Consider the following 21,619-nt stretch of genomic DNA (forward strand, 5'->3'; position numbering starts at 1 on the left):
TCCAAAGCTGAAGAAATGAAGCTTTTAAAAAGTAAAAGGATATACAACCCATTATATTCACAAAAATACACTTGGAACTCATTTTGTTTCCTTATTCTTCTCCAGGCGACACTTCATTTCATGATGGCCTCCCTTGCTGCAGTAAATGCAGAATTTTGTTTCAATCTATTCCGAGAGATGGATAACAACCAAGGAAGTGGAAATGTCTTCTTTTCCTCTCTGAGCATCTTCACTGCCCTGGCCGTGGTCCGCTTGGGTGCACGAGGTGACGGTGCTGCTCAGATGGATAAGGTCAGTCTCAGTTGTGGTTTCTGCAATGAATCTTTAGGGCAACTTGTCCCCCATCCCCCTACCCCCCAAATATTTGATTGCAATGGTCCCAGCTAAGTGAGGACATATCAATGAGCCTCTCTCCAGGTGTGAGGAATGCACACAGCTCGCAGCCCTTGTTTGTCAGCTGGGAGATAGCAAGAATGTTTCCAAAACTGCAGTGTTGGGTTTTTTGTTGTTGTTGTTTTGTTTTTTTCTTAGAACATGTTCTCAAAGTGTGTTTCCCAGCCCAGTGGTGTCACTTAGAGGACTTGTTAGAAATGCAAATGCCACTGAAGTAGAAACCATGGGGATGGATCCCAGCAGTCTGTGTTAAACAAGCTCCCTAGGTGCACACAAAAGTTTGGGAATCACTGCTTGAGTAGATATGGGTGAGAAAGAAAAGCTCCAAGGAGATAGCAATGAAGTCCTAGTTGAAATGCTAGTGACCTGGGCACAAAGAACATAATAGGGCATTCCAGGTAATAACAGCCTCCCTGAATGGTCATCACATTGTCACTACCACCTTTAGAAAGTGCGTATTAACTCACTCTCGTATGCTGCCCTGAGCCAGGCTGCACAGGGAAGTGACATGGTCATGGTTTCCCACACTTTGTCAACGAAATTTAGTAGCAGGAGAGACACCAGGCTACATGTGGAAGCCATTGCCACTCCTTTCATTCACCAATTCCGCCCATTATGGCATCCATCTATATGTCTCTTCTAAGTACTACCATGGACCAAAGTCTTTTTTCTTTTGATGGTCAAATGGTCACAGTTGGGCCAGTACAAATCCTTTTAAACTATTTTTAAAATAAGTTCTTCCAGATGATTCTGAAATATCTTTGCTTACTGACAACGAGATTTCCTAGACTTGTCTTTAATTTTCTTGGCTCAAAGAAAGGCCAGCTAATCTCTGCAAAGCTTGGTCCTTTTACTAGATAATAGTATTAAAGCCCAGAATCAGTCTAAGTGAGGTTTCATGGAGTTAAGGTGGCCTGGAAGCTGCTTGCCATTTGAGTGAAAGAACCAAAAAAAGTATATTGATTTACAAAGTCATGTGTTCAGTTTCATATTCTTTTATTTAGCTATATTATAACTGTATTTTCTTTTTTAAAAAAATATATTTTATTGATTTTTTTACAGAGAGGAAGGGAGAGGGATAGAGAGTTAGAAACATCGATGAGAGAGAAACATCGATCAGCTGCCTCCTGCACACCCTGTACTGGGGATGTGCCGGCAACCAAGGTACATGCCCTTGACCTGAATCAAACCTGGGACCCTTCAGTCTCCAGGCCGACGCTCTATCCACTGAGCCAAAACCGGTTAGGGCATAACTGTATTTTCTTGTTTTAATATTAAAAAATCTATTTCCTTTTTTTGGAGCTTCTTGCCCCTCTCATCTCTCATATAACATTTCCATTGAAGTATAGTAGGTCATAATTTTTTATCCTAAATCATGTCTTCATATTACAATATCATTTAAAAGTTATACAAATTTAAATTTTCTAAAACAAAATTGTGTTTTACCAAAAACATTATAAAAATAATTACTATAATATATTCTTTAGTCTACCACTTCTGTGGAAAGATATAATAGTTTTGTAATTTGGCATGAAAATACAGGTAGAAGTCATTGGGATATAGGTGACTCATAGTATCTTTTTTTTTTTTTTTACCCTCAATCCTAATATCCTGAAATCTCTTACATTGTATAGGTTCATAATTTTCCCTTTTGCCATCATCTGAGTATATTTGTTACCAGTTATTTAAAAATAGAAATTCTGATTTTCTTACATAGGGACACTAGGGTATTTAAAAATATAGGACTCCTAGCATTTCAAATTATGGTAAATATGCCCGTTGAAATTTTATTTAATATTGAACACATTTAAATATTGTTAGTATTATTATTCATCTTTAGCTATAGTGGTTTTATTATTGGACCTGTAATTTCTTAGAATTCTGAAAAATATGGAAACAGATATGTACTGCCTTAATATCATATCAGTCTACTTTACTAAAAACGAATTATAAATGTCAGAAAAAACAACCAAATTAGTCTCAAACTGGAGTAAAATCCTATATAATAAAAGGGTAATATGCAAATTGACCCTAACAGCAGAACGACTGGGAATGACTGGTCACTATGACACACACTGACCACCAGGGGGCAGACGCTCAATGCAGGAGCAGCCCCTGGTGGTCAGTGCACTCCCACAGGGGGAGTTCTGCTCAGCCACAAGCCAGGCTGACGACTGCCAGTACAGCGGTGGTGGTGGGAGCCTCTCCTGCCTCCTCAGCAGCACTAAGGATGTCCAACTTCAGCTTAGGCCTGCTCCCCACTGGCAAGTGGACATCCCCCGAGGGCTCCTAGGCTGCCAGAGGGATGTCTGACTGCCAGCTTAGGCCCAATCCCCTGGGGAGTGGGCCTAAGCCAGCAGGTGGTCATCCCCCGAGGGGTCCCAGACTGCTAGAGGGCACAGGCCAGGCTGAGGGACCCCCCCGAGTGCACAAATTTTTGTGCACCGGGCCTCTAGTTAGAAATAATTAAAGAATAATATTAAATATTGATGCTATTAAAGCTTTTCTCAAAAGTAAAGAAGAATGATTTCTGGAGATTCATATACTTTTTATATTGTCTGGGTTCCACAAAGTTAGCTCAGAAAAGACATTGGGATCATTGAGTCCTGACACTTTATGATGCTCTTTTATTTTTCTAGTACATTCATTTACTTCCATTTGCCAATCTATCCAATAATGACGTTAGGACCTTTTTTTTTTTTTTAAAGAAAACTACAGAACATTTAAAAAAGTTAGTCTGACTTTAGGAGGAATTTTGGCCAAAAAGTAAGAGCTTTTATTTCTCCTTGCTAGGCTTCACATTAATTACTAGGTTCTTTTCATGATGGAGTAAGTAAAATGTTTAAAACTGAGGGACAGACATCATTCAAAAGGTTTTTCCACAAAGGCATTTATATTTTCCTCAAGATTACACATTAATAACTATGACTTCAAATGCTTTCTCCCCCTCCTATTGCTTAAATATTTCTCCTTAAGCTGTTTTGAACCTCCCACCCCCAGACCACCTCTTAGGGAGGAAAGACACATAAGGGACCAGCTAAGTTCAAGCTTGGGGGACACACTGGCCATTGCTTCTCTTCCTCTCTATCCTATGCTGAGGTGATTTATGGTGATAGCTTCTCTTTGCAACCTTTTCGTTTTCATTTTGGGGACACTGACAGGTAAACTTCATCTACTTTCTTATATAAATGTTACATTGCAGAATGAAAAAAATGATAATGACATAATCCAACTTATAAAGACTCATGCTTTTATTTCCTCTCCTTGTAACAAAAAATTAAATGATTCCATGGAAATGGAAGGTCTTCATTGAACCTTCTTCTCTTAGACAAGTTACTAGCTCCATGTTCACCAATGGAGGAGTCATAATCACAATGAAGTTGACCCAAATGTTGTGAAGCAGAATTGTTTAAGGACCTTCACAACTCTTATCACTTGGAAAGAGATAACTGTAATATTCTTGTTTTTAAAAAAATTAAATTCTTTATTGTTGAAAAGATTACATATATCTCCTTTTCCCCCCATTGACCTCTCCCCACCTGCTCCTGCCCCTCAGCACATGCCCTCACCCACCTACTGTCTGTGACCATTGGTTATGCTTATATGCTTGCATACAAGTCCTTCGGTTGATCTCTTACCACACCCCCTCCCTCCCCACAGTATACTTTAAGGCATTGAAAATCTTTGTGTTTGGCCAAAGCAAAATGAGAAAGGGGGCTGATGTTCTTCATGCTCTATAACATCATAAAATTAGAGGGGAAATGACACTCAGACTGCAAATACATCACTGGTGAATTATAAATTGACTAATAATTTGTATAAATCTGCCTTGTTGATTTTGCCTTATTTCTCATTCCATCTCATATTATTATTCAAGATTAAGAGGATTTAGCAATGAGTCTCTCTCTCTCTCTCTCTCTCCCTCTCTCTCTCTCTCTCTCTCTCTCTCTCTCTCACACACACACACACACACACAACCAATGAAGTCTCCATACCTTATTTTATTTCCCCAGGTCCCTTCTTGTTCAGCCTGACCTGCTAACTGTTTTCCTTGTCCCTGTTTGCAGGTACTTCACACCAATACCATGTCAGGACATGGAAACTCTCCTAATACTCAGGTAAAGACAATGTTTTCTTTTAGGAAAACAGACTCTAAATCTAAGTTTAGAAAAATTCCTGTCTCACTGACACATTTAATTATGCTCCCTGTCCTTTTAAGCAAAAGAACATGTTTCACTCAGATTTCCATATTATGAATATTTCAAATATGATTTTTTATAATATCTTTGTTGATTATTAATTTACCAATATGTTTTACTTGTGTATTGGCCAGATTTGGGCAAGGTAGTGTGGAACTAAATGTGTTACTTTTTTTTTTTTTTATATTTTTTATTTTTCGCTTAAAGTATTACAAAGGGTATTACATAAGTGTCCTTTTTTTCCCCCCCGCCCTAAATGTGTTACTTTTATCTTTGATATTCACAGCCAACTTACATTGGTAAAATGAATTATTAAGTGAACATAGTAGGCAAATTCATTATCTTCTGTTAATAATTTTATTCTAAGGTTAGTCGTTTACTTTAGTAAATCCTTTAATTCACTTTAATCACAGACACTACTGTGAGGAAGGGTAAGAAATTGTAGGTTTATGTGGCATTATTTGATGCTTTTATAGTGCCATTATTTTTCAATTATTTTATTGTACAATATACATGGTTTATATCCTAAAGAGTATGCATATCTTTTCAGTCCAATACTATATTTTAATTAATCTTTTTAATAACAGCCAGGACTCCAATTTCAACTGAAAAGAATTCTCTCTGATATAAACACATTCCACAAGGAATACGAACTCAGCATTGCCAGTGGTCTCTTTGCAGAAAAAATGTTTGACTTTCATGAGGTAAGTTCAGCCTCCTATCTTAGAAGGCTATTTTCATTCTGGATCTGAGTCTTATTCAATCCAGCATCTGAATAAAGGCTTGCATCTTTCTACTCAGCCATACAAAGGTGTTTTCTTTCTTGTCACTACTAATTATGTTCCCAGGTGTATTCAAAATATCATCACCTGCTTTCAAAGTACAACTTTACTTCACACGAGTGATCCACATATTCAGGGTCACTAGATGGACAGGCTCCCAAACCAAAGAGAACATGTCCCTTGGATGTGATGTGGACCTGTCATTGGGGTGGGAAAGCAGAGAGCCTACTTAGGGTTGTCCTTGGGCAGCAGGGGAAAAGTCTGTCATTTTTCCCTCTGGGCTTTGCGTCTACTGGCATAGTTTTGCATCTCCAGTGTTGAATTCACCTCCTTTTTTCTCAGCCATGCCTTTCATTTCTCCTTAAAGGACTGACTTACTTATCTTTTCAGTAAAATAATTTATAAAAAAGAGTTCCTGGTAGTAGAGATGAGACCGCCATTGGCAGAGGAGCAGTTAAGACTTGACACAGAGGTGGGTGGGGGGTAGGTTTTCTTGAGGTCAGCAGACTAAATTTTAATATTACTATTTGGTGTTTGTATTATCAATTTATTCATCCTAGTGTCTTCTCATCCAAATACCAATGGGATAAGAATTCACTCTATATATTTCTATGCTCAGCCCATACTCTAGAACCATCATTGCTGTGACACCCAGAAGCTGGTTAGTGCTATTCAAGCAGACACAGTGGCCATGTTTCTCTGGGCATGTTTGTTCTCCCTTTTAATTTTCTAGTTCTGAGACAACTATAAAACTGCACCTCTGTGACAACTCTGGACTAATTCCTACTTGCATCTTCCCAGCTCTCTGTGTTCCACCCAACCATTACTGTGTTCTCTGCCTGTCACCCACTCACATTCTTTGCTCTTTTCCAGCACCACTCCCAAATCCTTTGCCAGCCTGCCAATTATGAAGCATTAGGCCACATTGTTTTTCAATCTTATCCAAAGAATCCTAGACAAGTGTTCCAGGGGCCGCCCTGTATGTTCAGCCCACATTTTATGTCTCTATTCACACACAAACTGCTGTGTCCCTGAAGGACTGCCAACTCTCTTCAATTGGAAGTTGACATGTCTATCATGCTACTATTTATAGTAGGCTCCCATGTTCCCTTTTCTGGCCCTCAGTGTGTGTATAGAGCAAGGCACCTAGAAGCACAGTAAAGGTGAGAGCTGATCAAGAACTTGGAAAAATGGAGACATTGAAAGTCTGCTCGTGATTTGGTAACATGAAGATGATGACATTGTGACATTTATAGAGCAATTGATTCTTACAAATCAAAAGCTATGCACTTGATCTTCATTAAATGTATAGGAAACTGAAGGTTAGCATGTAGAATTCACCCAGTTGGTTTTACTGCAACAAGGGCTCTTCCCACCATAACTTAATGACCATCAGATATTTTCAAAATCAAGAGATGAGTAACAGTCTAAGCATCATGATACCACAATGGAACTTTGAACGATGAAAGCTATTTATTCTTCAATTTTAAAAAAGAGAGAACACTCTTTTATTGGTCACAGGATGAGGAAATCTCAGTTCCCCCTTCATTCATAGGAACTCACACAATAAAAAATCTTTAATTCAACAATTCAACCAGGTGATTGCATCAACACAGACCACAGAGAAGAATATCACCCAGGCCACTGATTGAAGAAGACAGTCCTTGATGAGACGAAGCGAGAACCATAGTCTATAAGAAGACAAGGAGAATCAGAGGAACACTCTTTCCCAATCTGAAACCCTGCAGTACTATATGTAATCAAGGGGCCTCCCAAATAACTGAATCCCATATTCATTTTTTTAAAGGCATTTAAAGGTAGAATGAGGAGTGCCAGGTTAAGGGTCAGGTTTACCTGAGTCCTAACTCTGTCACTTTTTTGCTTTTTGTCCTTCAATAATCAGTTGATATGTCTAAACCTCAGTTTTCTGGTTGATATAATGAAGGAATTATACTTAATAGTCTCTATGGCTCTCAAATTTCATGGTTGAGCTTGTAATTTTGAATCTATAATATGCATTGAAAATGGAAATTGTGCATAGTATTTTTGTGGCAGCTAAACTAAAGTGTTACTAATGTACCATCTTCATTCAATATGCAACAACCATTTCCTGAGCTCTGACAAAGTGCAAAGAATCATTCAAGATATAGAGAGGATGCAGAAATAACTACAGGATTCAATGTTGAGTTAACATTTAAAAATCAATAAATGTAATTCACTACATTGGGCGATTAAAGGTGAAAGAACTTGACACCAATTCAATAGATGTAGAAAATAAAATTCTCACAAACTAGAAAATAAATTTTCTACATAAAATGTTTTTGGTAAAATTCCAAATATTTTTGCCTTAATGCCAAGAACACGACAAGAACGTTTTTTGTAACATTTCCATAAACATTTTATTGGAGTCATAACCAATACAAACATTGAAGTAGAAGTAACAGACAGAAAGAAAAAGAAGTAAAATTGATTTGGATTGGGAAGGAGGAAATAAAATCATCATTGTTCACAGATAAGAACTGTGTAAAAAATCTAAAAGATTTTAGAAATCAGTTATTAGATTTAATAGTGAATTTAGCAAGTTTAGAATACAAATTAAGTTGCACTTCTCTTTTATTTATAATTTAAAAATAAAATAAAAAATAACATCTATATTAAATACCTGGGAATAAATCTAATGAAAGATGTCCACAAATAAAAAAGTTGATAAGAGAAAGAAGGATTTAGAAACAAAGGATAGATTTTGTTTATGCATAGAACACTCAATATTATAAAGATGTCTATTTATAGATTCAAAGCAATTGATTTTGGATAAACTTAAGATCTGATTTTAAAATTTACATGGAAATGCAAAGAATTAAGAAAAAAGTTAACTGTGAAGAAAGGAAATAAAAACACCCAGAGGATTTACATTACTGGAAATTAAGGCTTAAAAGCTACAATAATTAAGATTTTCTGGCATTTTTGCAAAGATAGACAGTTGACCAGTGGAACACAGTAGAGAATCCTGAAACAGATGCATAGAGACCCTGGATTTATGATAAGTGTGACTCTGCAGAGCAATTCTAAGGGATGATATTTGTAATAAATGGCATTGTAATAAATGCCATAACAAAAAATGTATCTTATCACCTATCCATATACAAAAGAATCAATTCCAGGTGGATCATAGATATAAATGTAAATGTGAAAAATCAAAATATTTAGTAGATAAATATAGATTATTCTTAAGACCTTGGATAAGCAAATATTTTTTAATCTTTGTTTTGGGATATATAAAGTACTAATCATATAGGATAAAGCAGACAGGATAGATGGCATTAGAATTAAGAATTTGTTTTCATTAAAGGACATCATATAGAGAGTAAAATGGCAAGCCACAGTGACAGAACGTATTTGCAATACATATAAGAATAAAAAAACTGAGATCCAAATCCAAAAACTCCTACAAAACAATAAGAAAAACACAAACAGCCCAGTAGAAAATCTTGAACTGACATTTTATAAAAGAACATATTTAAATGGCCAATAAACATATGGACAGACAGTCAATCCTCAATAGTTTTATTCTTTGTTATTTGTGTTTCATGTATTCTTGTAGGGACATAAGCAGCAGGGCTTGAAGGAGATTGGCAACACATACTAGCTGGACTACTCAAAAATTATATGTATCACACACACACACACACACATATTTTTGGTGACCCAAAGCTTTTCTAGAATTTCCCAAAAGTGTTGATGCTGTGCAGTCGTCAAATCATCAAGCCAGGGATTGGTTCTTAAAACTATTCTAGCTAGTTTCAAAATAGATGGATGGATAAATGGATTGATGGATGGATTAATCAGAAGATGGAAAGAGCCTTATTTATGGAAATTACACATAAAGCCTTCTTTATAGAGGTAATATTATCCTGCAGTCAGATAGTGGATAAATAACCAATCCTCATTATTAGGGTTGAAAATCCTATAAAATTTATCAGGATATGTCTTGACAATACATATGACTTGTAATGAATCTTATTTTCCCTATTTATGAAAATACTAGAGGCCTGATGCATGAATTTGTGCACGGATGGGATCCGGCCTGCCCACCCTGATGGGGGCCAATCAGGGGCTGGGCCGGCTGGGCGGGGAGGGGCTGTGGGCGGTTGGCCTGCCCCACCCCCTATGGGGGGGTGAGCATGGGTGGGGCCGGTGGGGTGGCCAGGAGGTTGGCTGGCTGGTTCCACCCCCGATCGGGCCAGTTGGCCGGCCACAGAGGGTGTTATAGTGACGGGTCGTTCCAGCCATTCTGGTCGTTCTGGCGTTCCAATTGCTGGCTTTTTATATACATAGATTTCCCTGAAAATGTACATGTGTGTATTTGTTGTATTGTTGGTGTGTTGATAAATTAGATTGCTATGATTTATATTTACTAAAAACAACAAATATTTCTTGAGCACCTATTATGTGCAAGACAATGTGCCAGGGACTGGGAACACAATAATAACTAAGGCATATATTGTCCTGACTTTACCGAATTTACTCTCTTGTGAGGGGCTCGGGAAATCTCATATGTAAGTAAGATGGGTATGATAACAGGGACTATTGGAGGACATAGGAAGGTTCAGGGAATACTGCTATCAAGGAAGGGCATCTATGCTTGAAACTAGAAAATGCATAAGACATAACCACGAGAACTAGGGGACATTCCAGGCAGAATGAATGTTGTTCAAAGGCCTCCAGGGAGACAGGACACATGGCACTTCTGAGAGCTTCCTGTAGTTGAGTCTGGCTAGGGAGCAGAGTGTGAAGGGGACAGTGGCTAGAAATAGGGAAGTGGGTGCAGATCAGCAGAGCCTTGCAGGCCAGATCCAGAGATTTGGGCTTTATCTTAAGTGCAGGAAGTAGACTTGACATGTTTTCAGTAGGATGGGGGTGATATCAGCGAGGGAGACAAGTTTGGAGGCTCTTGAAGTATTTATGATGATAAAGCAGCGGTAAAGGCAAGGAGGTGGGCATTAGCCATACTCTCTGTTAGTCCCCTCAATACATTTCAGATAAATATAAGTTTATCAGTCAGCATGAGTTCTCCAGCTCCTCTTCTAGCTATATTTCTATATTTCTAGCTGCATTTCACTATCTTTGAGGCAGGAACAAATCCTTGAGTAGGGTAGTAAAAATAAAGAGACAAATTCAAGAATATATTTCTTATATGCTTAGTTGGTGGTGATTTGGAAATATAAGAACTGTATATTACTTACAGAACTGTATATTATTTGTATTTATAGGAATATATTAGGTGTGCTGAAAAATTATACAATGCCAAAGTGGAACGAGTTGACTTTACAAATGCTGTAGAAGATGCCAGATATAAAATTAATAGCTGGATTAGAAATGAGACACATGGTGAGTGCAATGCTCAATTTTTCCACAGGTCAGTTATATGTGAATGTTGAGAACTGTCAACATTACAATTGGGAGTCTTTTGTACACAGAAGGCACTGCTTTTCCTGACCCAAAGCAATGATGGTTGTTATTTAAAATTGCTTTAGTATTTGTCTGTAATGTGGTGTTGAGCAATCTGAATAATTTGAATGTTTTATGCTTTTAAGAAGTCTTGGCTATTGCATGATCTCATTTGATTGGAAAATAATCTTGTGAGACCAATAAATTTTATTATGGCCATTTCATAAATTAGTTATAAGTTAAGGTAATTTACTCTGTTATCCTCAATATCTTATGCCTGGCTAGTGAACAAGATTAAGAGCAGTTTATAGGACATTGTTTAATGACCACAACATATTTGATTCTAATGATCAACCTAGCATCTTACTGTTCCTTCTTGGGCTGAAGGGTCTTATTAAAATTATGACATCCTACTGTCTAAGAAATATATTTCATATCATTGTTTTTTCTAAGGGTTTCATACTTTATCTTTAATTTAAACATTATTTTTATTTATCAAAATAGTATATGGGGCACAGGTAGTGCCTTCAAGAAAAAGTACATCTCTTTATAGGTAAGTCTCTTTCACAATTTAACACAGAATCACAGCTAATGTTCTGTACAAAGCAAATAAGGACATTTATTCCTTGTTGTTTTGTTAATTGACTGACTCCAAAGCCAGCCATTTCATTACCTAATGCTTTGCTTTGTTTTATACTTTGAACAATATACATGTATTTGTTGAGGCTGGCTCTGTGTTAGAAATACGAGACATGCGATTTGTACTGTTAAATGCAAACATTCAACAACATACAATTAGTCCAGCAAACAAGAATACAGTGTCTCAATATTCTTTTTGTCATAATTCATCATTACATCAGTAGAGGGTGACTTTGACCATGAGCTACCACATGTTTCAAATATACTATTCATACATCAAGAGAAACTACACAATTACTTTTTTAATAACTGAGTGAGCTTCTATTTACTATTTAGCATTTAAAGGTATGAGATTACTAATACTTTTCTCAATTTTGACCATTTGTTTATTTCTGTTCTTTCCTTTTCCATGCAAAAATACATATATCATTATTCTCATTTTGATAAGCATATGAACTCAATGTCACTTGGGGGAACACTTCAAATACTGCCAATGTTATAACAAAACCACGTAGGTTCTATCGCTCCCCATCCTCCACACACTACCAGAGCCATCCTTTTGAAAGACAAATCTGATTCATCAAAACCATTCCCTTTCTTGTCTTCCAAGGAGTAGTGAACAAGAATTCTCCACTGCCTTCAGGATAATCCAAAATTCTTAGCAGACATTGAAGGCTCTCCATTATCTGGCCCCGGCCTCCAACGTCTCCAGCTTTACTCTTCCTATGGCATCAGAATGTGTTAGGGTTGCCCCAAACACACTGCTCTCCCAGGCTTCCATGTCTGAATAAAAAGTCCTGGCTTTATGGAAGTTCTCCCAGTCCACACCTTGCCCTCACCTCAGCAGGCCACCGAGCCAGAGACCAGTGCCTCTAGCCTGTGACCCAGCACACTGCGCATGTAGCTATGACACCAGGGGCCTTTGTTGTGTTGGCTGTTGCCTTCTCTGTTCTGGACTGTGAGCCCAATGAGGATATGGACTGTCTTTCACTGTTGTGATTCAAGTATCCAGAGCTAAATGCAAAAATCTGGTTAATGTGGAATGAAGGAAGGAGTTCACTCTTTTGCTGGAACGGGTAAAAATTACACTTAGATGTTGTGGCCTGGTCAATTCAATAAAGGCATTTTGGTGCCTGTGAATAGGGAGGGGATCCGGGAATTGTCTTCCTGGGTCAGAATCCTCTTGCTAGTATTTCTTGTTGTGTGACTCTGTACAAATTACTTAACCTCTCTCTGCCCAAGTCTCTTTGATAATTGCAGTCCCGCTTCACAGGGATTTTGTGAGGATTAAACTAAATACTGCACATACAGCATTTAAAAAAATGCTTGACAGAGTAATTGCTCATAGATTATTACAATAACTATGTGATAAGAAAAATATGCTTATCTCATCTTAATTTTTTTAAAAAAAACTTACATTAAAAAATTGACATTATTTTCTCAATTTATTTCTCCAAAGGCAAGATCAAGGACATCATTAGTGAAGGTAGCATCAGTTCATCGGCAGTCATGGTGCTGGTGAACGCTGTGTACTTCAAAGGCAAGTGGGAGTCGGCCTTTACCAAGAGTGACACCATGCGCTGCCATTTCAAATCTCCCAAGGTATGGGGATCTGTTTAACTTAGGAAGTATTTTGCTGATAGTATTTCTTAACAGCAATTGTGGTGTTTACCTAGACAGAGGCTGGGCTCAGCAGTTCTTCACTCATTTTCGACAGTGTTAACAATATTATACAGTCAAGTACTTATAAGATAAACTTTCTATTTTCCTGCTAATGCAGGTTATAGAATACAACTGGAGGTGCTCTGTAAATTGATATTTCTTAAAATATATTTGAAATTGAGAAAAGGAAAGACATATGAATTTATTTGAAGGCATTCCAGTAGGGGGCCTGTAAGAAGAAAATACGACTAAAGTCTAGGTTTTATTTTTCATGATTCTAACTGCAGGGTGCACAGAATTATTTAATATCAATGATTTTCCATGAGTTAAGGCAAATATGTGTTTCATTTTATAAAACATAAAATTGTGTTTAATAAAGTTATGAATTTCCAAATATTGGTTATATCTGTTCCTTAATTTAATTCTCTTTGATTTAAAACAACCTTCTAAAATACGTATTCTTAAAAAAAAATTAAACCAATTTGTACATAATAACCTTAGTAGAAACATCAAAGGCCTTGGAGTCAGAAATACCACATCGGGGTCCCCACCTCGACTCATGGAAGCTGCCTTGTCTTAGCAAGTTAACCATTGCAGAGCTCCTCACAAGTGAAATACAGTGATTCCATAAAGCTCCTCTAATTTCCCTTTCAATCACCCAGTCTATTAAGCTGAGGTAGATAAATTCAGATTTAACTTTTAAACTTAGTTTTATTTTTCAAGCGGAAAATGCAATTGAAATGTTCTTTCTACATTTCCCCACATCAGAAGTTTAAGACACAGGAGAGCTGAATGCTGGTAGAAATGAGAGGTCACTGGATGAGCGAGGAAGTGGGTAATAAAAGGCTACCTAGGCAGAGTGGAACCACAGGTAGGGCAGGAGGAAGGCATTTGGGAGATGTTTGAGAGGCAGGAGAAGTCACAAGAACAGAATAGGAAGGTAATAGGTTGACCTTCTGGCTTATCTCGGTGACTGCCCTTTGCATGGAGTGCAGCCAGCCCTGCCTTGTGTCCCTGACTACAGGGTCCTAAGACAACCTTGAGAAGCAAGTTTACAATGCAAGTGTCTCCATGGGAACAAAGAGAGGGGCACAGAAATATTTTGAAATTTGTATGTGAAAACATAATAATGCAATCAATCCTAATAAGAATGCAGCTGTCTCTACAGACATTATCTGCATAATTGAATAGGAAGAATATTAGGCAGCACTAGAATTTTAGGAACCGCTGGCATGTTAACAGAGTTTGGTGTGAGCTTTTGTTCCCCACTTTCCTCCAGCACCTCCCACGTAGACTGTATTGATTAATTTCCTTCAGTGAAGACACTGTGTGCCTGTCCTCTGCACTGCTTGTGGGTTTTTGCTCCTAAAGAAGTTTTTACTTACATAAGTGTTAACATGTAATAACTGTTTAAAATAATCTTCCTGCCGATTGCATGTCCCTTATAATATAGTTATGATATAGAGCATCTAACAGACTATGGAATCTATATCACTGACATCAGTTTTGGTGAAGTGACCTCTTTGCTAAAAAGTCTTGTTTCAGTCTTTCTCCAGCATAACTCAGCTGTGTGATCCTTGCCCTGGCACGGAAATATGATATTATGGCTGTAACATCCAGCCCCCATTTGCACCAGGCTCAGTTCGGCTGATCTGTTTCAGTAGGCAGGTGCCTTTTCCGCTTTACCGTTTCAGGTGTGTTCTTTATGAGGGTCAAACTTTCAGTCAAAATGGACATCCTTTCCAGAGGGAGAAGGACCTTTTCTTTCAGCACAAATCATTATCTATCCTCCTCCCATAGAATTTCCTGTACTAAAGCGAGATATGACAGGCAAGATGACAACTTTGTAGAATCACAATATCATTTAAGAAAAAGGTGGTTTATGACACCTCTACAGTGTTTCCAAACCTGCAAATTATATTCCTCAAGGTTAGACCTATTGTGTTAATCTGAGTGATGTATTTTACAAAAGTTAAATAATTTTTTTACAAGACCTCATTCTTAAATTGTGTAATTTTGATAGTACTAGGTTGCATCTTATTTCTGATGAGAGAAAAAAATCTATAGCAGTCATTTTTAATTATAATGCTATTTAATAATTGTTTATTACTTATTATATAGACATTTCAGATAAAACACTAAGTGCAAGGCAATGTCTCAAGTACTAGATATATTAATGGTCATAACCCTTACAACAATCCTTTGCCGTACAGACTATCATTATCCTCATTATTTAGAGGAGGAAATGGAGGCACAGGGAGGTGAAGTAACTCGCCCAAGGTCACACAGCTGGGGAGTTTTAAACTCAGGCAGTTAAAGTCTATGCTTTCACCACGAAGATGTGCACCAATGGTAACATGTGAGGGAAAACCTACAGGAGCAACTGAACAAAAACTGAAACATTTTTTTCTTTTGTACCTGGTCAATAAGTGAAACAGGTGGGCTCATTAAAATGTTTTTGTGACTTGACTTCCAGTGTCCTGGGAAAGCAGTTGCCATGATGTATCAAGAACGGATGTTCAATCTGTCTGTCATTCAGGACCCACCTATGCAAGTTCTTGAACTCAGATATCAGGGTGGCATAAACATGTACATCATGCTGCCTCAGAACGAAAACCTCTCCGACGTAAGTTACCACTCCCACTTCCACTGCTGGGGACGACTTTTAGGATGCTGGTACTTGTGTGTTCATTTATCAATTTTAAGGTTTCAGGTTGTTGGAATGCTAGAGATTTACCCACTTATTAATTTATTAATGATAGAAAAAGTAGCCTGGATAAAACAAGCAGTAGGTAACTCAAAAGATAGATTTATTTTTGTACTTATTGTCTGAGTTGTCTTTTTCTGTAATAGATTGCCCTAATGTGTGGATCATTAGGTGTCTAGTATTAATAACTAACTAAATCTACATAACTACATAATCCTACATTACCAAATAATAATGAGGAAGCTGGCTTTCCATTGGGCCAAATGAGAAAAACTAACCTAGGATAAAAAGTTATTACAGGTTAACTTCAAACTGGATAATTTATAGAAAATTTAAATAAGACTAAATTTGCTTATAAATTTGGATTCTTGAGAAGAATACAGGTAAAGATGAATAACTGAAAATCTGTTTATGATTCCAGTGAGCCTGAATTTGAGAACAAATGTCCATATATGAGATCTGGAAACAACGTACATGAAAAATGTCCCAATTATAGACTGTAATCTTCCCATTATAGGTCTGGAATAAGCTATGACCAGTTCTCAGGAATTAGTGAATTTAATATGTGAGTCATTTGGGGTCAGCAAGGGTGTTGGAGAGAGATGTAAGCTCCTAGCTATATAACTAAGTTTCCTAGCTATGTCCTCGGGCACATCTCCCAACATGCTCTTGAGTTTCAGTCCTCCCATGTGTTGAGTAGGAGAGTTATTTAGGACCCAAGCCTCCCTGATAGCGTGGGTGACTGTGCTGGGAGATATTGACCCCCCAAGTCCTTGAGGCTGGAGCTCTATGCTCCTTGCCTTCGGTCCCCCCATGGTTCCTTCCATTGGTTTACTCCTGCAAGCTATGCAAATATCATTTTCTTTGCTGCCCATCCTGAGAAAATGGTCAGGCAACACTGACTTAAATGACTACTGAGCTCCTTTCTCCCTCTGATGATCTCTGATTCCCTCGTTCCTTCACCGGGCCATTGTTTCACTTTGGCTATATATGTTCATATGTAGTCAGAGAACAGAAATTCCCTGGAATACAATTAAGTCACACCTTGTCATAGCAGAGCAAATTAAGCATGTGATTTATGAAAGAGTGCTTGAACTATTTGTTTTAATCATTTCCTATTTCCAAAATCTCCAGGACCCATTCACATACTTACGCATAAATACAGTGTCTGGGAGAGGATAATTATGGAAAGCCATATATCTTTGTAGTTGTTTTTTAACCATGGGGTTCTAAATTGCCTTTTGAATATTCCTACAGATTGAAAAGCAACTGACCTTCAGAAATCTAATGAAATGGACCAGCCCAAGAAAAATGAGCCACCAGTACGTCAAGGTGTTTATTCCTCAGTTCAAGATAGAGAAGAAATATGAAATTAAACGTTATTTACAAGCCCTGGGGCTGAGAGATATCTTCGATGAAACCAGAGCTGATTTCTCTGGCATAGCTTCAGGAGGTCGTTTATCTTTGTCAAAACTGATGCACGATTCGTACATAGAAGTTAACGAGGACGGCACAGAGGCGGCGGCTGTCTCAGAAAACACCATTGTAGAAAAGCTACTCCCCGAGTCTACCGTGTTCAGGGCTGATCACCCATTCTTATTTGTCATCAGGAAGAATGACATCATCTTGTTTAGTGGCAAAGTCTCTTGCCCTTGACAATCCAATTGGTTTCTATTATGATAGTCCCATCGATATCATGTGAATAGATAAAATTTAATGGGAAGCATATGGAGCTCCCTTTAGTTTACTTTCTCTCACATTGGTCAGCAGATGACTTTGGTGACTTGACCTTTCTCTGACACCTGGTTCATTATCCCCATCTTGCTCTTAGCATTTCTACCTCCGTCTTCCCTACCCATTTATAATTTCATTGTCTTTCTACCCACACTCATTTCTACCAGTCTACTCCATAGCCACTTGCACACAGTTCTGGGCATGGCATCTGGGAATTGTGGACATGTGCTCCACTGGTAATGACAATGTAGAAGCCACCCTAGAGATCTTTTCTGAAACTCTATAGTGTCCCCGATAGTCTAGTTTTATTGTACATGGTCTAGAAAATAAGCCCGCCTGCTAGAAATAAGTGTGAGGGATCACTTTTCCTTGCTGACCTAAGAAGACATTAGAATTGACTTGAACATTGATGTGAAATCAGTCTCTAATCTAAAAGCGAAAAAAATATGGATTTGGGATTGGGGGCCAACCAAATTATTTCACGAATAACTTCAAGTGAATGAATGTCTTTTGGCTTTTCCTTGATAGACACTTAATATGTACATAGTTTTTTCAAATATTAAATACCTTTTAACTGTTGCCAGTTGTTATGTACAGTGTATTATTTCATATGCTGTATAGTTTACATGTGTTTTCTCTATTTATCAGAATAAAGAAAAACAACATAACTATACCAGTGTGATTGTTCTCCTATGACCAATTGTGAGACTGCCAGCAATATATTTTTTCTAGGCTGAACAAGCAAGCAATGAAAAAAAAAGAATGCTTTACAAATATCTATCTGATTTCGTTAAATGTTGTTAATGTATTACACATGAAAGTTACTTTTACATCTACTTACATAGGCCGATGAGCTAATTTTAAATATGAGGACTTAAATTCATAAGGGGGAAAGATTAGCACCTATGGATATTTATAATAGTTTATAGGTAGCTTTACACAACAGATGAAAAATAAATTGAGAATCAGTAGACCACGTTGAACTTTCTAGTAGCCTATAGCATGGCTCTATGATGCTTCATGCTAGACCTGGCAGATACTTGACTTTCAACAAATATTGTGGAATCCATGAATATGGCATGAATGAGTGAATATGACATAATTTTAAAGACGTAGAGTATCTCCTGACCAAAATAATTTGGTCATTAACCTGCCACACCTGAAATGACTATGATGTCGTTCAGAGACCTTTGCAAGGAATGAATTTAACTGGTACGCAGTGGTATGTGTTTTGGGAGAAATTGGGTTTTCTGATTAACTCCATTTCCAACGATTGCCATTCAAGTATAACATATTCCTAGACTCTGTCTTTAGAAGGACTTCAGTTCCCCATTTGTAGAATTAATTTGGGAGGCTGATAGTTTTCTTCTCAAGTCTGTGACTCTTCTTTGAGTTAAATCCATAATCCCTAGAAAGGAGGAGGAAAGATAAACATTATTGAATACTTTTTCTATTTAGAGGCTTTATTACCATCATCACATTTAACACTCACAACAACCTTGTTGTATCTGCTATTATCCCTATTTAATAACTAGGTTCAGAGAAGTCAAGTTAGTTACATATATGACAAAAGGCAAAGTTCATGTTAAAACTCAAGTGTGTCTGATTTAAAAGCTCTCTCTTATAAAGACCCATGGTGGGCCACTTCAACTAATTGTCTTTCATGTTTTTTGGATTACGTGGATCCAATTAGAATAATCTGCCATAGCCAGAGGAACGTTTTAGATTGTAGGGTGACCATGTGATTTACCAGGTAACAGATTTCCCAAACGGTTGGGCAAAAGGCAAGACGAAAAAAAGCAACCAATGGGTCAAGTGCCTTACAGACTCTGAGAAACAGGTCCTGGTCTGTACATTTATTTTTATTTTCTGTGAACTTGAACCCTACTTGGCCCCCAGTTTTTGCCTGCTCCCCACTCCATTCCTACTTATATGACAAAAGGCAATAGAAATATACTGATGTCTTAGAGGATTTTACTTCCATGTTGATGTGAACAGAGTGATGGCTTTTCAAGCAAGTGGGAACATTTCTGGTCCCTATAAAACATCAACCACACGCCAGCCAAATTATTTAAGTTTGCTCTTCTCTGTGTAGGAATTCTTTAGGCTGCTTTACTGGAACTGCACCCCTTGGCCCAGAGACATTGCAGCTGGGCTTCCGGATATTGGCAAGACATTCTATAAGTTAAGTTGTCAGGAGAAAGACTTACAACTTTTCTATTTATATTCTCACTACAACCCAGCAACTTCTAGTTTTCCTTTTCAGAAGCTCCTTTAGAAACCTCATTATATAGAGTCTCCCCTTTTAGACCTCCAGGATAAAGAAGGCCTTTTCTGAAGTACAGCTGTCCAGGGGCACAGCAAAGGGGCCCTCTGCATCCTCTTTAGGGTCATCCCTTCTTTTGTTGGGTCCCTCCCTTTTTTCCTCTCTGCTTTCTCTTTTGGGAAGAGTACTACTCCTTCTTTGTGTTGTCTCTGGGCTTGATTATCTAATGCCAGTTGCATACCCTGAGTGTGTGTGTGTGTGTGTGTGTGTGTGTGTGTGTGTGTGTGTTAATTTTGCAGTCATTCTGCATTTGTAGTTTTATCTGATGGCAATGATTCAGAGAAAGTTTGAAGTATTTTCCCCAGACACTTAAAATTTGAATAGTATCTCCACTTTTAAGTGAACTGGGGACACACTCCAGCTTATAACTAATTCAATACCTTTGCTCATGTCAAATTTAATTCAACTTGAAATTCACTGATATAATAACTATAATATTAACCACTGTTCTTAACTTGCTGGATTGGAAACTTGTATCAGGTGAATCATTTCCATGATGCTGCTTCAGTGTAATGAGATTGCTTCTCTATCTTTACTACTGCACAATTTAGATTTTTTAAAAAAATACATTTTATTGATTTTTTAGAGGAAGGGAGAGGGATAGAGAGTTAGAAACATCGATGAGAGAAACATCGATCAGCTGCCTCCTGCATGCCCCCGACTGGGGATGTGCCCGCAACCAAGGTACTTGCCCTTGACCGGAATTGAAAATGGGACCCTTCAGTCCACAGGCTGACGCTCTAGCCACTAAGCCAGGGGTGGGCAACCCCTGGCACGCGTGCCAAACATGGCACGCCAGTAACTTTTGCTAGCACGCGACACCCTCTCTTATAATCTTCCATTTACAATTTTTTTCTTAATGTCGACTTTTTTATTTTTCAGATAAATTCAGTGTAGGTACATCTTAGACAAATAAATATTTTTACATAACAAGTTATCTTAAAGACCATAGACATGAATTGACGAAAGCGGGGAAGAGCAATTTCTATGCCTCTGCCTTGACTCTCCCTGCCTTCCTAGATCCGACCAGTGTTTTGGTTTCATCCACATACGCTTGTGAATCTTGGTTCTTAGTGATGAATTTTGTTAAGTCTCGTAATAGGAGTAGCCTGACGGATGAAAGTAGTAGCTCGTGCATATCTCTGAAGGTCACAAAATATAAACCTGTTGTAAAAATCTCTGTCATCAGTGATGCAGCAGCGAAAGTCCCACTGATAATATCAAAAGCAGTCATAAAGTTTTCTGTCAGACTATCAGAGTACATGTATACATTAAAAAATAAATGTATTTTTCATCATCATATACTGTGTTTTTGTCGCTCAAATGAATTTTATTATTTCTTCAAGGTTCTTCACATACGTACACCTTAAGCGATATCAAGTAGGCGTAACATGTTCTCAAAAAATTAGGGTTGGCACGCAGAAGAATTTTGAGTCAGAGATTTTGCTGGTTTTGGCACGCACTCACAAAAAGTTTGCCCACCCCTGCACGAAGCCAAACCGGTTAGGGCACAATTTAGATTTTTAATAGCTTTAGACAGAACTGAACAAAAATTCTGTAATGTGTAACTACTGAAAAGTATTGGTAACATTGTACTATTAAACATTTACTAGTGGCCTGAGAGAGCTTTGCATTGAGTAACTTTGCATGTCCTATGCTACACAAGTGACGGAGTACACCCTAATAATACACTCCCAGAACTTGTTGCAAATAACTTTCATTGTCTCAG

The 21,619-nt window shown here is 37.8% G+C and overlaps 1 protein-coding gene across 3 annotated transcripts in view; it reads left to right on the top strand.

Annotated features, from left to right (window-relative positions):
* SERPINB7 (serpin family B member 7) overlaps nucleotides 1–18,235 on the top strand; it is a 42,869-nt gene extending 24,634 nt beyond the window's left edge. For 2 of the 3 annotated variants that reach the window (XM_006087173.3, XM_014454442.2), the window contains exons 2-8: nucleotides 106–291; nucleotides 4,461–4,511; nucleotides 5,180–5,296; nucleotides 10,645–10,762; nucleotides 12,921–13,063; nucleotides 15,600–15,749; nucleotides 17,088–17,486. In XM_006087173.3, coding sequence (XP_006087235.2) covers nucleotides 121–291; nucleotides 4,461–4,511; nucleotides 5,180–5,296; nucleotides 10,645–10,762; nucleotides 12,921–13,063; nucleotides 15,600–15,749; nucleotides 17,088–17,486 — 1,149 coding nt within the window. In that variant the 5' untranslated portion in view covers nucleotides 106–120. Of the gene's footprint in view, nucleotides 1–105; nucleotides 292–4,460; nucleotides 4,512–5,179; nucleotides 5,297–10,644; nucleotides 10,763–12,920; nucleotides 13,064–15,599; nucleotides 15,750–17,087 lie in introns of all 3 variants that reach the window. The other variant, XM_014454443.2, reaches the window with a different exon arrangement.
* Nucleotides 18,236–21,619: the final 3,384 nt, after the last annotated feature.

Source organism: Myotis lucifugus, unplaced genomic scaffold (genome assembly GCF_000147115.1).
Source record: "Myotis lucifugus unplaced genomic scaffold, Myoluc2.0 scaffold_36, whole genome shotgun sequence".
Lineage (NCBI taxonomy): Eukaryota > Metazoa > Chordata > Mammalia > Chiroptera > Vespertilionidae > Myotis > Myotis lucifugus.